We start from the raw sequence: 17,690 nt of genomic DNA, 5'->3' as shown, positions 1-17,690 counted from the left end.
CTGGGGGATCGTAACTTTGTACCCCTGACTTCCGATAACTCGGTGACACAAAACTAAGCATCAGCTGGAGTTTCAACAGAACTGCTTGTGCACATGGGTGTTGTTGAATGCATGTGTGCATGTATGTACCTGTTAGTGTATGTATCGGGAGCGGTAGTGTAGTGGTTAGCACGCTGCGCTACGAATCCGGTGAACCAAGTTCCATTCCTGCTCAGGGCCAACACCAGTGAAGATTATCTGAACTCGGTCCTGGGCCTCCCCTAGGTCGACTCAGCCTCAAATGAGTACCTGATACGGTGTGTTAACATCGCCACTGGGGAGACAAAGGCGGTCGGGCGTGGTGCTGGCCACCCACTCCCTCGTGTGCCGTTCCGGCCTTCATAGGTGCTCGATAACAGCCCTTACCCCAACAGTCTGTTGCAGGCTATACAGGGATCATCGTCTTTGTTAGTGTATGTACCTATTAACCTTTGTATATGTGTGCGTGCGTGCGTGCGTGCATTAAATTGTCCAAGGTTATAAAAACTTGGGGAAAGAGACGAGGAAAGGGGAATTCTAAAGTAGAGCAGTGCAAGACAGGAACAGGAAAGAGAAATGAGGTGAAGCAGTCTGGCAGACCGAGTCCTCATCACGAGTGGAAGAATCAACGAGTGAAGTTCGTGGCAACAGTAACCGTGGTGATAGCGAGAGAAGAGTGAGGAGGAGGTGACCGACCGCCACTGAAGCGAATCAGCGAGCACTGGATCATCAATCAACGTGGAGGGCTTTACATTGACTTCCACCAAGTACAGAGTGCAGTTATGACAACAGGTTCCGAGTCTGTGCTTTGTACAGCGTTAAAGAAGGTTTTGGCAACGCTTCCGGTAACCCAATGTCACAGGCGTGAGCGATCACGTGTCCGTTGCGTGGCAGTGGTTCCCAGCCAGAGGTCCGCAGACTGCCCATCGTTCGAAAGGCCTTGGGAGAAATTGTTCAACTCCTGCAGATATTACTCCGAAACTCCACCGTTTGTTTGCACAACCCGGCAGCATCGGCCAACTTGCTCGTGCGAGCCATTAACCTGCAAAAGTAATTTTTTTATGGATTTTGAATGAATAATTGACAGCACTTTAAGTAGTTTTGCATGTTTTTAAATGTTTTATCAGGGCACGGCGATACCATTTGTCTGCGGGTCTAGAAAAGGGAGAACACCAATGCTGTAGCGGCTTAGTGCAGGGAATGGCTCGTGTCAAACACCACAGAGGTTGCACAGGGATACAAGGCCGATTCAGGGCACCTCCAATTAGCACGGTCGGCTACGTACGGCGCGAAAGAAGTTCAACACACAGGGCACGGTCACCGAGAGCCAGCGGCGAAGAAGGGACCGCACACAACCACGCGTCCGTACCATTCGCGGACGCGGAGCGGTTGTGGGAGAGGCCTGGGGAGAGACGCACGGAGACGCGGGCCCGTGACCCCGAGTGGCACTCCAGCGACTGCTGCCCCACGTAGAGCACGGCGAACAGGCACGCCAGGCCCGACAGCACCAGCGCGGCCCGGCGGCCCGGCCACCGCATGGCGGCGCTCGCCACGCTCCGCGGGCCGCACGCCTCGCCGTGGGGTGGGGGCCCTCCACAGACCGCGAAGGCCTCACGGGCCGCACGAGACCCGTGCCATCGCGAGGCGGCTCCGGGTCACGGCGACGGCGGCCGGGGTCACTCGACAGCCAGGGGGACAGACCAAGCGGACCTGGGAAACAAAATCAACGTCGTCATCACCTTTAACTCCCACGGCCACACAAACGATACCTTTGGCACCTCCCATGACGTCCCATGCAAAATATTTCAGTTTGACGTTTTAACGTCTTAACACCCCCTGGTTTATTGGCAGAAAGGGTAAAACCTATTCTTATTTTTTGATACTGGCAAGGGAGGTCCCCATGATGATGTCGCTGCTCACCGAGCACTCAATGTCCTGATAGTGGCATTGTGTCTTTGTGCTTATTCTTTGGGTCTTTCGGTAAAGCCACGTCGATAGAAAAATAATACAAAAATATTATTAAAAAGAATAAAAATATTATTATTACAAATAATACAAATATTATTATTAAAAAGAATAAAATATTATTATTTAAAATATTATTTTTCTATCCACGAGGCTTTACCAAAAGACCCAAAGAATATGAATTCCTGCAGTCACGAAAGCTTTAAGTCAAGATATGTCTTTGTGCTGTTTGCCTTTTAGCGTCCTCTGTTGAGACGAGGCTCTAAAAAATGCCGTCTCTGGCGTGGACCAATCAGTTTCAAAGACAATGCATCATATACTGTCAGAAGCATGTCTTTTTTTGTTTGCATGTTCACCACGAGTATATGTGGTTGATGCATCAAGTACATGATTCCTTGCAAAAGGTTTCAGTTTGGTGCTTTAATATCTTTACACCTCCTGGTTTATTGCCATTCTTATATTTTGATACCTTTACCTTCTCGATGCTGTAGTTGTGGGCCCCCCACTGCATCCCCTAATAAAGACCCCTTCTCCGATGCCCCTCCCCCCCTCCACCCCCCACATTAGCAGCGTATCCCTCTTTATTGTACAGCATGTGGAACGTACACAGTGAAGTGACTAAATGCGACCCCATATCGAGCTGTATTGTATTTATAATGCACAACCCTCCGGTAAGCACGGTTGGCTACGTACGGTGCGAGAAATAAATTTAACATACGTACACACAACGCACGGCACGGCAACCTCAGAGGAACACGTTTGCAGAGTTACGTGCCAAGAAACCGGAAAACGCAATTTGCAAGCAACAAAACCGTGCCAAGTTACAAAACGTTAGTTGAAGCAATTATTAGAGATGACTGTAAAGCCGAAAGAACAAGAAAACGTTGTCCTATCAAAAACAGTTAAATTGGGTAAACCATTGCAATGTCCTCCCCCTGGCCAGGGCGACCCCATGAGCCAGAGGTCAAGTTCTGTGGGGTCGGCAAAACGAGCCAGAGGTCAAGTTCTGTGGGGTCGGCAAAACGAGCCAGAGGTCAAGTTCTGTGGGGTCGGCAAAACGAGCAAGAGGTCAAGTTCTGTCGGGTCGGCAAAACGAGCAAGAGGTCAAGTTCTGTGGGGTCAGCAAAACGAGCCAGAGGTCAAGTTCTGTGGGGTCGGCAAAACGAGCCAGAGGTCAAGTTCTGTGGGGTCGGCAAAACGAGCAAGAGGTCAAGTTCTGTGGGGTCAGCAAAACAAGCCAGAGGTCAAGTTCTGTGGGGTCAGCAAAACGAGCCAGAGGTCAAGTTCTGTGGGGTCAGCAAAACGAGCCAGAGGTCAAGTTCTGTGGGGTCGGCAAAACGAGCCAGAGGTCAAGTTCTGTGGGGTCAGCAAAATGAGTCAGAGGTCAAGTTCTGTCGGGTCAGCGAAACGAGTCAGAGGTCAAGTTCTGTCGGGTCAACGAAACAAGCCAGAGGTCAAGTTCTGTGGGGTCAGAGAAACCCATTTGAGGCAGCGAGGGAGTCCATCGTTTCCTTCTAAAGGGCTCCTGAGGCAACATTCGTGCTCGTTTCCAGATCTCGTCCAATACAAAGTCGCAAAAACTCACTGGGGAAATATTTCCACCGAATGAATGTGCCAAGCACCGTAATAGAATTAGAGAGTCAACAACTGCAGAATTGCATTTACGCGGGCACTTAATTTTAATCCATCGCAGCAGCGGTGAGGTTTACTCGCCGCGTAAAGCGATGATGCCCATTTGCGCCTCACCCCGACGGCTTTGGGAATTCAATGCGCATCGTCTATTGAGAGAGGAATTTACACAAAGCCTGCAGAGCCTCACTTTTGTTGGATCAAGGGCCCCTTTTACCATTGCTATCACACCGCATCATGCAGTGCTGCAGTCGTACCTTTTTGAAGCGACGGAATGCATCCATACTCTTTGGTTCTTCCGAAAGAACCAAGAGTATGGATCCCTTGCAGTCACGAAAACTTCAAATCTAGAAGGAATGCATCTACACCCCCCCCCCCCCCCGAGGTGTTTCACAGGCCCCTGCAGGCCGCAGTCTTTTGAGGACCCCCTAAATGATGGCCGCAGCAGTGTCTAAGAGTTCCAAAACCTTGGTTGGAGTCATGTTTAATTGCAGCGTAGGGCTACAAAGTGACCAGGAGATGGCAGTACGGCAAGTGGATACCCGACCCATCTGTAGAGACCTTTAAGTGTTATCCCCCACATATGCGTGGGTTTTCTCCGAGTGCTACCATTGCCTCCTACATGCATTGCCTTCTCCCCGACACCTCCAATAAGCAGGGTTGGCTACGTACGAAAGAAGTTCAACACACGTGCGTACAAGTGTGCTCCTTCAAAATAAGTGGCGAGCGGTTTCGATAATGCAGGCGCCGCCCGAGAGCCGTGAGGCTACGCGAAACCTCCCGGGACACATACAAGGCAGCGTAAAGCGTAGGCCTGGCCATAGTTGGAGGTCGACGCGTTACCTCGACACGAACGGTGGCAAAAACGGTCGGGGGACGGATTGAATCCCGTCCCGTCTCCCCCCAGCTCCGCCGCGTCTAGACGGTGCCATCGCGGGGGACACGCTCCACCGCCTGCTGCAATGCAGACGACGTTAAAACACCGACCGATATTTTAACTGCAAGAGCGTGCGCTCGCGAGGGTCGCGTCGCGCCTTTCATTTTGGGAGGTGGGGGGCGGTTGGGGTGGGGAAAGGTATGCGCACAAACAGCGCTCCGTTTACTAAACGTGAACACTAAATGTGCCCTTACTTGTACGCCTGGGTCGGTTACGAACCGCTGCTCAGGTTTAGCCGGCAAGAAAGGGTCGCAAGCCCCCCTAGCCCCCCCGTCGCACTCTCCCCCGCGCATGCGCTGCCATCGAGCGGCGATTAGTGCGGGACGAACGGCTGATTTTTAAAAAGCCAGCAGGCTTGGCAGGCACTGAAGCGGCAATTTGATGGTAGGATGGGGATGATTTCGTTTTGTTTGTATGCGTTTGGGCGATTTGTTTACCTTTCTTGTACTTTGCACTCCCATCATGTTTTTGCACTGTTTGTTGTTGTAACGTTTTTACCCGCCCCTAGCGAATAATCTGTGAGAAAGAGCTTTATAGCTCGTGGGATTCCTCCAGTGTAAATACATCTTCTGATTCTGAATTGGAGAACCTTCTATGCCCCGCGTAGCACCACTTCGCTGTCTCTAGAGCGCCGCGTCGGCACGCCGATGGCACCGTCTCCTGGCGCCTCTCCGTCGCCCGTAGGGAGGCACGGCCACAGGTGCAGTCAGCCACGTCTCACGATTCACGCCCCGCACCTGGACACAGGTATGCACACACGTACCCTTCCCCTCCTTGCTCACGTAACTACCCACTGGTCCAACCACCTACAAACAACCTACCTCTGTATGTATGATGTGGAACTTCTTTCGCATCGTACGTAGGTCAACCGTGTTAATATCGGAGACAACATATAGCTGCCCATCGACCAGCTTCTTATCTACAGAGCTAACTAGCGGTCTGCCTACCTATCTATCTCCAAATGCATCTCCCCATCCACATAGGTGCGTGCATACCCACCCACTCGCACATCACAATCCAACCACATTTACCTCGAAGCTCCCTCTGCAAATACCTGCCCCGCTCTCGTTGCTGCAATGTTTGATTCTTTTTCAACTCCAAAGCGACGTTATCAAAATAAACTGGTTAACCAAAGTACAAACGTTCATGTCTATCCCATCGCAGCAAAATCCATTTCGCCACTGCACAACGCCCAATTCAAAACTAATAAAACTCTCAATGTGATTGAAAAACAATTCTGATTTTAAACGGTTTAATTATTATAAATTGACTAAAATAGTGTTTGTACGCCTGCGTAGTCGGCCGCCTCCCTACAGTCATCTCCATTATTTAACGTTTCATTAAACACATAATGGGACGGAACAAAAGCAATTAGCGTGGAGGTGTCAGACGGCGGCGACGCTCTTGCCAGTGACGTGTTCACGTGGCTGCGATCAACGGAGCACAACAGGCTCCCCCCGTGTGAGGAGGCGCACCGAGGAATCACAACAACGAGTCCCACCGGAGAATAATACCAAAAAGTCACATGGAGGGCTGATCACACTGCGGCGTTGCATCCAGGAGTCGCACGGAGAGAGTCACGTGCAGGAGCCACGAGCAGCATCGTCCGGCACGCACACGCGCATCTCGTATTGTGTACGAGCTGCACACCTGGGCAAACCATTATATTTAGAATGCAGGCGATGCTCACCTCTATTGTAAAACACAAAGACGGGAGAAAGACAAAATAAGTAGAGCGCACGAATTGCTTATGAATATATTTATCTCCACACAGAGGAACCTACGGACACGCTTCTTCCACTCTTGTTTTGCCTCAATAGCGTATGAGCAAGCGGCGAAAGCTCACAAGCCGTCCGTCTCTCTTGCAACTCGTTCTCACCTCCCCTTGGCCCGGAGGGTTACCACCTGGTCCTGGTTTTCTCAGGATACCCTCCCTCTTTACGGGGTAGTTGTGTTTGTGGGAAATCCGCGAGTCTTCCCAATGGCGCTGGAAGTCCCGTCTTCTGTCGGTGGCGTAACTAACGTCTTCTCAAGACCGTGTCGGTTTCTCGCGCCGTAACGATCTCATCGTCGGATATTGGTCAGATAATATTCTTCCGAAGAAACGTCCCGGGATTTTTGTACCTCAGGGGTGGCAAACCCTGAACACGCGGAGCGAGCGTTGCACAAGGAGGAATCGATTCTCGGCGCATACGCTTGGAAGAATTGTCGTGTATTGGCGTGCGATTTTACGTTTAATTATTTTCAGGTCATCTCGGTGGCTTACTCACACTGGTTTTGGGAGGTATTACTACTGTAACAACATTTGTATAATGTTTCTCATGCACACACGAGTTGTATAGAGATGTGTACTATCGTTTCCTCCCACATGCAAAGATTTGCATCAAGGAAGCAGTTGAATATTTTGAAGCAGAAACCTCCTGCAAAGGAGTATTGAGACTCATTTCAGATGTTTCCATCTCAATAAAGAATCACCGTTGCAGAAATAATGTTTGGGTATCACATGGTAATACCGAACCACTTAGTTGATGAAAGTAGTTTTGATAAAGAATATATTTTTCCCCATTACCGGTAACTTCATAAAAAAAGATACAGTTACCACACATGTACAAATGTCTAGAGTAATAACCATGTCTACACTTTTAAACTGAAAAATGAAAAAAAAACTCCCAGGGTCACTCAAGCGGGTAGTACACCGGACTCAAGAGGGGCGTGCCGGTCTCAACGCAACCTCCCGGTGCGGCAGTTTTAAACAACCTGCGCAAGTTTCTCAAAGTACGGCTACGACCCGCCTCTCCAAAGACATCTGTCGATACAGCGTGGAAGAGTAGACCAAATACCCCTTTAGGAAGCTTTCCTCTAGCTCAGGGGTGGGGAACGTCCGGCCCGCGGGCCGTATAAGACCCCGCGAAATCATTTGGTGTGGCTCTGCCAAGGCAACCGCAGGCGGGACTCGAAATTCAATAAATCTAGGAACAAACCTGGAAAAGCAGTTGCGAGTAGCAACATCATCAATACCAGCTAACATCACACGCCTCGCCAAAGAGAAGCAGTTCCAGCCATCACATTAGGGGTGAGTTAATGAAATGTTTGACCAAATATACCAGGCAAATTTTTAAGTTGATAATTTTGTATGGCTCACGAATGATGTTATAAATATCCAAATGGCCCTTGGCAGAAATAAGTAATATTTAAAAGACTTCTTTAAAAACACGCTTTAATGAAATGTACTAGTAATGGCAGAACTCCACGACTCCATGAAGTGGCCCCGAGGCTTGCGATAGCGTAAGGGACCGTGGTCATTTACAGCCAACGTCAGTTGAGCGTGGACAATTAGACCCAAGTCGAAACATAACATATAAAAATGATTGCTTTAAAAATGATTTTATGATAGAATGTGGTATTGTCATCAGTATGACATAAGTATACCAAGTTTGCAGTCGATACCACATTGGGAAGTAGGGTTAAAATTGAGTTTACAAGATTTGAGGACTACAACAACGACAACAACAGAGTGAGTTAATAAAAAAGCGTGAAATAATAATAATTTAAAAAGTTGCCCGCCCTCTGCGTCTAGCTGATGCCCTTTCCTGCCAGCAGTGGCGTGACACGCGAGCGAGCGCAGCACTTGCAGGGCTGCACCTCTATCTGTCAACCGACACTTTGAGTCTTCTGCGCGTGCCAAATCAGCTGCATCCGTTGCCCACGAGTGTGGAGTAGTGTGGAGAAAGGGTCCAGGATCTGGTGATCTCGTATTGTATCGCTCGCTGCTCTCTGGAGAAATTTGGTCATGGTCGTGATGTCGCCCCACCACTACCCACTGTCCCCACCCACCACTGCACCATTACTGTGAACCCCCCACCACTACCACATCCGTAGTTCAAGCCTCGAGGAGAACCGGTGAGACTCACGGTTTTGTCTCAATGTTGAGTGCTTCACGGCCATCTAATGGAATTTCACGTTCCTTGCCGTTTCCCCGTTGGAAATATAATAAGACACGCACTCAGCCCTGTTCATTGCAGTGCTGGAGAGAACCTCGCAAACTCACGGCGACTTGTTCAAAACAAAAATACCCAATTACGCATATCGAGCAGAGCTTCAACCATGAACTTCCCTGTTGATTTAAGGAAATGAAAACATAGAATTAAATATGTACAGCAGCCAGCAAAAAATGTAATGCTGTAGATGTGGCCAGTCAGGCAATTCTCAAAACGGTTACTGGTTAAACCGGCTATTTGTTCAACAACTCGAAGTTAAAATTCAACAGGGGGTTGTGATAAGGACAGAAATATTCCGAATCCGTTCCCATCGTTATTGTGGTGCAAAAGTGTTTTTTTAGACGTGTGCGCATAAAATTGTTCGTACATTTATTGCAAAACTCGTGTATAAATCGTACGCAGTTAATTTTCGTCGATTCATCGAAGCAAGAATCAACCACCAGAGGGGTGATTGGAGCAGCCGATAGTCTGAGAGTGGTTTCGCTGCTCGCATGCAACCGGGGTTCCAGATAACAGCTTCTGAAGAACCACAAAACACACAACTATATACAGCTTCCTTCAAATACGCACGCAAGCGAAAGCCTGGGCATGTGGGCACAATGCAACCGCTAAACGTTCCGTACAGTTTTCGTTTTACGTGCACGAATACAGTGCAAATTACGCAGGTAAAATGTGATTAGGATTATTACACGGTTTCTTTTAACTCACTCCGTCTGTTGTCGTATCCTCAAAAAATCTTCTAACTCAATTTTTACCCACTTCCCAATGTGCTATCGACTGTAAACTTGGTATACTTATGTCATACTGATGACAAGACTATATTCTATCATAAAAAATAAAAGATATATTTGTAAAACATTTTACACGCTTTTTTATTTAACTCACTGTCTGTTGTATCCTCAAATCTTGTAACTCAATTTCAACCGTCTTCCCAATGTCGTATCGACTGCAAACTTGGTATGCTTATGTCATACTGATGACAATACTATACTCTATCATTGAAAATAAAAAATATTTATTTTAAAACAATCTTTTTTACGGCTCTAATTGTCGACGCTCAACTCACGTTGGCTGTAAATCACCACGGTCCCTGACGTTACGACAAGCCTCGGGGAGCCACGCCGAGGGGCGGGGGATGTGGAAGGAGGGGAGGGGCGATGGGGGAAGGGGGCAGGAGAAGGGGCAGCTCGGACAGTACATTTCATTAAAGCTTGTTTTTAAAAAAGTATTTTTAAATATTTTTTTGTCGTTGTTGTCGTATCCTCAAATCTTGTAACTACATTTGTACCCACTTCCCAATGTCGTATCGACTGCAAACTTGGTATGCTTATGTCATACTGATGACAATACTATATTCTATCATAAAAATGTAAATATATATTTTTTAACAATCTTTTGTTATATGTTATGTTTCGGGCTTGGGTCCAATTGTCCACGCTCAACTCACGTTGGCTGTAACTGGCCACGGTCCATGACGTTATGGCAAGCCTAGGGGCCACTTCCTGGAGTCGTGGAGTTCTTCCATTACTAGTACATTTCATAAAAGCGTGTTTTTAAAAAAGTTTTTTTTTAAACATTACTTATTCTTTTACTGAAATTGCCGACACCGGCGTGACTCGAGATGCGTGCGACTATGATGACAGCCGCAGGCGATAGGGCGATAACAATGCACATGCCGCACCCGTCACAGCGACGCAGTGCTAGTAACGCCACGGGGGCAGCAGTGGGGCAGCGACATCCTTTCTAGATTTGAAGCTTTCGTGACTGCAAGGATTCATACTCTCAGGTTTTTTCGGTAAAGTCACGTAGGTAAAAAAAATGAAATTAAAATTAATAAAAAAAAGGTAATAAAATGTTTTTTTCTCATTTCATTTTTTTACCTACGTGACTTTACCGAAAAAACTAAGAGCGACATCCTCCTCGTTGCACGCCCTCACACACATTCCTCTCTCTCACGACGGCGGCGAGCTTGCAAGGGTCGAGATGTCTCCCAACTGGGAAGCCATCGATCTCTCTGCCCCCCCCCCCCCCCCGAACTCATCACCTACAACCTCCCATCCTTCCCGGAGCCCTCCTGCCACCATCGGGGGGGTCTCCTGGTGCTTGAGAGGGCTCGCGTTTGGTGGCGGGGTGGTGGGGGGGGGAGGTCGACCTCGGCCTCAAATAAGAAACCTGGCGAGGTTTAAAGAAAACATCGCCACTGGGCGAGACAAAAGGCGGACGGACGGGCGTGGTCCCCCCCCCCTGCACCCCCTCGCGTGTCCTTGCCGGACTTCATGAGGGTGGCGACTCGCTAACGGCACGTGCCCCAAGCCCGTCTGTTAAGGGGCCGTCCATAAATGACGTCACGCGATTTTGGAAGATTTTTGACCCCCCCCCCTCGTCACAAAAAGTCAGACCCCCCCCCCTCAAATATGACGTTACAAAGCTCTGCCCCCCCCCCCCCCCGCAAAAAAAAAAAAATGCTTCAAATCGCTTTAAACTATTGTCATTGTAGTGCGTATTTAATGTGGCGCTGCATTCTGATGTTGGAGAAAACATTTACCAAAAAGTATAATTACTTAAGTAGAACGTGTTGTCTATATTCATTTAAAGTTGCGCATTTTGATGTGACGTCACATTTCTCACACCCCCCCCCCCCTCGTCACACATTGTCACAAATGTCTGACACCCCCCCCCCCCTAGGTGCGTGACGTCATTTATGGACGGCCCCTATGGCTACACGGGGGATCTTTGTCTTGGGGTCCTCACACAGGTTGAGCACGCGCTCAACGCTTAAGACTTCACATTAACCTACCTACTACTCTACCGTCTCAACAAAAATGGTTTGCGCCATTTACTTTGCAGGTTGGCACCACCACTATACCACAATGCTAGGGTAAAGGTGTCGCTATGCTGTATAGCGTTTAAAGTTTTTTGGGGATTTCTTGTTGTTGTAATATTTAGAAATGGATCAGCTTATCGATGCGCTGCTAAGCAATTATTGGGGCACGGTGATTAGCACCGCACTGCACCATGAAGCCGGCGGCTTTCACTTTGATTCCCGGACACCGCTATAACATCGGTGTGCATAGGGCTCCCCGCCATGTTGTAAAATAAAAGTTAAGTTTTTTTATCGGTGTATATGTTTAGTGATATGATCTTAATTTGAAGCTTTCTTGACTGCAGGAATCCATACGCATTGGTCATTTTGGTAAAGTCACGTGGGTAGAAAAATTAATTTCTACCTACGTGCCTTTAGTGATGTGCTGATGTTTCCTATACTTTGCACTCCCTGTCGCATCCTTTGTATTGTTGTTGTAACCATTCAGACCCCCCGTGCCCCTATCGGACATCTCCAGTAGAAATGCAGTATTCCGATCATGTTACTACTAGTCCAGCAACGCCGCCACCTTCAACTCGGTGTGCTCATCAAATGCTGCCACCGGAACACACGCCAAGAACCTGGGACATGTGGTGACCAAAGCGGTGAATAACATCTGACATCAGAGACACGTGATGGTGGGGGGGAGGGCGGGTGCCATTCACCCCCCCCCCCCCAACTCACTGCCACTCCGGGTGATTCGATAAAGCATCGTAAATTCTAGGTCACGGTTTCGTTGAAAACATTTTTTTACGGTTCACTACCGCAGTGACTTAGAAACCTTTAGAGGCTGAAGGGAGTCATATGAAGCTAGGATTTCCAGTGAGAGACCCAATACAGAAGATCCCCCCCGAGTTTGATCTTCCACGAAGTTCATGGTCCACCCTAAACCGCATCCCACAAACCATGGCAGTAAATGTGGATACCCGACGCACAAATGGCGAATAAAAAAAAAAACCTCTCCAGTCGTGCGCCAGAGGTCGCAATCGGGTACCCGATACCCGTACCCTACCCGATACCCGGCTACCAGCCGGGTACGGGTACCCGTTTGCGACCCTGGTGCGGCTGGGTACGGGTACGGGTAAGCCGTGAGTTACTGGTGAGTAACCATTTGTCACTCATTTCCCAACATCTTGTCTCTTCTCACAATTCAAGTTCCTAGAATCAACCCACCCGCGCCTGCAACATGGCTTCATCCCAGAGGTCGCAATCGGGTACCCGATACCCGTGCCCTACCCGATACCCGGCCGGGTACGGGTACGGCCGGGTACGGGTATCGGGTACCCGATTGCGACCCTGGTGCGGCCGGGTACGGGTACGGGTAAGAAATCAAAACCCGTTTGCGACCTCTGTCCTGCGCGCCTGTGGCCGTCCAGAACAGACCGCACAAACGTACAACGACGCAATGCCCCAGATCCACAAATCCGAAGGAGACACTACGGCGATGATACGCTCCCCGCTGTGCCGGACGCGGTTGTCTGGCTTGATAACCGCCTGAATGTGACATTGTAGTTGTTGCTCTGCATCTACAACAAGCAGCCATACGAAAGTAAGAAGTGAGGACTTAACTATAATCCTGGTTTTAACCAAATACAGTACTGTAGTATTGCCCTGGTCCCCGGTAAACTCGTCCGACTGTGGAAGCACAGAACCCAGAAGGCACTCTCACTCATCTTCCTTAACTTTCAACGCTTACAGGAGGAAGGCATTTTCCCTTCATGTGACCTTTTACACAGCGATTGTTTCGCGCACGATGCGATGCAGCGAGGTTATGGTTCCACCCCTAGAAGCCAGTGCCGGATTATCCTAGTAGCAAAAGTAGCTACATATGTAGTAGCTACATGTGTAGTAGCTACAAAGGTAGTAGCTACGGGCCCCGCACTTTCAAGGGCACCGCGCTAAATGCTTTCAAGCTATCAATTCCAGTTCAGTGATTCTGAACTTGCTCTATTACTATAGTACTATACCACCTTCAACTTTTATGAACTGGGTGTTTAAGGTTAGCGATTTGTCATATTATCTGACTGTATAGCAAACGAAAAAATACAATTGCTTTACTATGCAAGTAAAAAACGTGTGTTTTAATATTTGTGTGTTTTTTGTTTAATGTAGGACCCCTTTATAAACATATGCTACAGGGCCCGCACTAGCTTAATCCCGCACCGCTAGAAGCCATCGCCACGTGCCATGGGGTGCCCCTTCCCGCCGATGGCGCGCCTCCGATTAGCGCGGTTGGCTACGTGCGGAGCCAAAAGAAGTTCATCGTGCATACGTGCACACGGAGAGCAATGTTACCAGCTTTACAACTCATTCTTTGTGCAAGCACACGCTGTTCAGTGAGTAAACACCATTTGTGAAAAACCAATAGAACGCGTAAAAAAAAAATACACACGTCCGTTTAACAAAAATAAAACATATCCTGCTCATGGCCTTTCTTTAGTAATCTTATTTTAGTCTCATGCATTCGTAGATGCGGCGAACGAGATGGGAGGGAAAAAAGCTTACTCTCATCCAACCGCAGGCGGATGTGGCGAGCAGGACCACTGCTGCTGCCTACTGCTGCTGCAGAGCAACGCACACATCACAGTACACCCGGACCCCTCGCTCCGAGAAGTTTAAGTTGGTAATTGTTCCACGGATGATGGATCCTGTTCTTTTGCCAGCTGCCCGGCTATATTAGACGGCAGATCCGTGGCGCTGCGTACGCACGATGGTCCACAACCAAAAAGCGTCCGATATTGCAGAGAACGAGAACACCACGAGGCGATTAAGGTTAAAAATGCAGCGCAGCGTGAACTCCGTTTTACAGAATACAAGGTGGGTTACGTTCGAGACGCCCCCCCAGACCCAGTATACACACTCCTGTCGTAGTAATGTACCGTGGCGTGCAGACCTCAAACGAGGAATGAAATTATGTACGATTGTGCAACTTGGCACGATACACGAGTACTGTTCTCACCGATACAAGGCTTGTAGTGATGGACGCAAAGACGACGGTGTGTAGAGGCGAGTGCAGGTTTGTTACGTTGGGACGTTTCGGGTTTGCCTTATGCGCGCGTTCACGTCACTTAAATACGGGCCAAATAGCAAAACGGATTGTACCAGCGGCGGAGGGGGCACACGCTGGACTACAAATCCTGTTGAGGCAGATCCTTTGGGAAAAACCGAGGCATCATTTGAGATAAAGTGGCGAGAGGTGAAGCAAACCCTCTGCGGTCCATCGTTGGGTAACCGGAGCGAACGTGCCGTTGCTGGTGTAGGTCACTAAGTTTCCAAGACAATACGTATATTGTCAGTGCATGTTCACCACAAGTACGTGTGGTTAATGCAGACTTGATTCCTTGCAAAAGGTTTCTACTTGGTGTTAAGAGTACCGGCTCGGTTATTGTATGGGCAGTGGTGAATGCTACGATGGGCCGTGCATCTCGTACCGTTCAATCGCTGCCGTATGGGCTCTGGTAGGGCATGCCTCCTCTGCCGGGGATGAGCTCACGGTGGCTCCGTGTCAGGTCTACACAAGGAAAGGCGAGGGCACAGGGAGACACAAGAGTGAGCATAACAACGGTGCCATTAGCTCACCGCCTTTTATCAATGCAACGAACTTAGTTTCAACATCTCAAAATATGCAATGTCCTCGCTGGACCACCCAGGACTGCAAATCGGCCAAAACAAGAAAGAAACAAAAACACAGTCTTGGTGCCGGTGATACGCGTGTCAAAATTACGAGCTGGAAGTAACCCGTCGCGATCAAGCTGTCAACTTCTTGGTTCTTTCGGTAAAGTCACATAGAAGGGAAATAATAAAAATAAAACATAATAAAATAATTCTCACGACGTTTCGGCCACAACGCAAGCAGCCGTCGTGAGAATGATTTTATCATGTTTTATTTTTATTATTGTATTATTTCCCTTCTACGTGACTTTACCGAAAGAACCAAGAAGATGAATCCCTGCAGTCACGAAAGCTCTGTCAAGTTTGTTTAAACCGTCAAATCAAGCGCCACACGTTAGCGAGCAGCCGCAGCGACGGGGCCCATCGAAGAATCTCCCAGCGTGCCCGGTGATGACACGCGCAGCGAGCGGGGTCAGAGAGACCGGCGCAAGCGGCTCTCTCGCTCGGTCGGACAAAGAGGAGCGTGCTTGCCAGATGCCTCCGAAGATGCGTCCGGCGCGGCTGCTGCTGCTGCGCACGCGCCCCTGACGCCCGAGCGTGTGTGGACTTAAGAGAAGGGGAGAACAAATCAATCTCTCTCTGGCTTTGCCGCTTGCCAGGCTCTTCAACATTTCAGGGACGCCCTCGAAAACAAACACGGCGAGCCGCGGAGGACGCGGATGTTTACCCGTTACGTTCGGGCGCAGGTGGTGGCAGTAACCAAGACGTTTCGTGGCGGAGCACGGCACACAACAGGACCGGTGGAGAGGGCGGGGGGGGGGGAAGAGTAACTATGAGGAGAAGCGCCCGGACGTGAGCAGGACGCACGCCGCTGTGGCGAGTGAATGGAAACAGCGGCGAAGATGCAACAAGTATAACCCGTAAAAACAAAGTTTTTCACTCTAAATCCTTTATGTGCGTGGCGGCTAGAGTCCTCTCGTCCTCTGGCTTGAGATGGCTGCAATCTATGGGTCAGATGATTGTCTGCCAGTATTAAGCAATTGGTAATTAAATATTTAATTTGTTTTCCCTAAACAGTGTAACATTTTGGGAAAAAAATTTCACGAAAATTAATTGTCACACACAACGAGTCTGTGTGGAAAATGTCAGCTCGATTGGATCACGGGAAGTGGGTTAAAAAACGAGCGAAAGATTTGCACGGTCCTAAGCAAGCAAGCAAGCACGCGAACTTAATATAAAGGATTTAAAAAAGATCGCAGTCTGCATATAAATCACGTGGTAAACCTAGCCCGGCATACACCACGATATCCCACCACACTCACCTACATCACACTTTAACCTAGCCCAGCATACACCACACGCGTGTTTTCGGTTTAGTTTTGTTGTCCTTCCCGCCCGCACCTCCGATTAGCACGGCCGGTTACAAGCGGTGCGAAAGAAGTTCAACATACATCGGCACACACACACACGGCTACCGCGCCGGTCCCTTCTCTCGTGCCGTGACCCACACCTGCCCTTGGGCCCCACAGCTGCTCCGAAGCAGTCACTCGGCGGGGAGGCTGCGGTGCCGGACCGCAGGCTCTCGCCGCTGTTTGCCAACGTAAGCCGAGAACACGCACACACGCACGCACGCCGCCACGGTGCCGCTTTATCGCTGCCGTGTTTGCGGAAGAAGATTGAGCGGTGCTGCGGTCACTAAATCAGCGCCAGGTCAACCTGCAGAGGAAATTACAGGTGCGCAGGTGTGCAAGTAACCAGGGAACAGGCGCGTAGAATAACCGATTGGAGCGCTTCCCTTTTCTCCCTGTACGCATTAAATGGCTCCGTTTTCATGGAAGCATTGTCATGCCAAAGTGAAATTCGAAACAATTCATGCCATTGCTTTTTACGCGCAGAAATCTTTTTTTTTTCCTATACGGTAAAGTCTGCTCCAACGCGGATACTCTCACAACAGCAACGTTGATGAGAAACAAGGCTGTTTTGCAATGCGCTCGTCATACTTTTTCTACATTTACGTTTACCGGATATACATTTACAATCAAAACAAAGCCAACGTCAACTCGGAGACTTTTTACTTATCTACACGTGCTGACACATCAAATTTTGACTGATAAAGCTACCCCTCACCTGGCAGCTAGAAGACTTTTCACGAACGAATTCAACGTCAACGTACGACGGCGTTTCGCCCGAACTGCTCCGAGCTTGCGCCGGGTAGCGAACGCGGGGAAATAGTGCACCAGATTCCCAAAACCATACATGGATCTTCGTGTTGGCTGCAAAAAATCTACGCGTTAAATGATATGCACAGTACATCTTCTTCTGTTGTACGGATGACATTTTGCGTAGCAACCGTAATTCGATGTCGACATTTTAAATCCGGCCGATGGCTTCACAAGACGGCGAATTTGTTCAACGCGGTCCTCCCGACGACGAGTTGGCCAAATGGCTTATTGTGTTGGTGCCTCCCGCAGACACATGTTGGAGATTATTCTATCTTGCATGTACGGAGTAGGTGGCCGCACCTTTGGTGAGCTGTGCGGATGCAGTTCACAGCGGAGCCTCGTTTGCGTGGCAGGATAGGGCCCTAGGTGGTAGTTGAGAGGAATGGTCTTGGATCCGGTGTTTGTTAGATCGCAAGGCAGATTTCCCAGGTATTTTTCCACTGTAG

The 17,690-nt window shown here is 49.0% G+C and overlaps 1 protein-coding gene across 8 annotated transcripts in view; it reads right to left on the bottom strand.

The window, feature by feature from the left end:
• The window catches only part of TPST1 (tyrosylprotein sulfotransferase 1), a 63,421-nt gene that overhangs the window by 10,532 nt on the left and 35,199 nt on the right, over window positions 1–17,690 (bottom strand). For 4 of the 8 annotated variants that reach the window (XM_061562039.1, XM_061562038.1, XM_061562046.1 and 1 more), the window contains 2 exons: window positions 14,842–14,921; window positions 1,388–1,728 (listed from right to left, as the gene is read on the bottom strand). In XM_061562039.1, coding sequence (XP_061418023.1) covers window positions 1,388–1,556 — 169 coding nt within the window. In that variant the 5' untranslated portion in view covers window positions 1,557–1,728; window positions 14,842–14,921. Of the gene's footprint in view, window positions 1–1,387; window positions 1,729–4,455; window positions 4,570–5,138; window positions 5,287–6,063; window positions 6,200–14,841; window positions 14,922–17,690 lie in introns of all 8 variants that reach the window. The other 4 variants (XM_061562044.1, XM_061562043.1, XM_061562041.1 and 1 more) reach the window with 3 other exon arrangements.

The sequence above is a fragment of the Lethenteron reissneri genome, chromosome 28, assembly GCF_015708825.2.
Source record: "Lethenteron reissneri isolate LAM-NWPU_2019-01 chromosome 28, ASM1570882v1, whole genome shotgun sequence".
Lineage (NCBI taxonomy): Eukaryota > Metazoa > Chordata > Hyperoartia > Petromyzontiformes > Petromyzontidae > Lethenteron > Lethenteron reissneri.
This window is presented reverse-complemented; position numbering and strand designations above follow the sequence as displayed.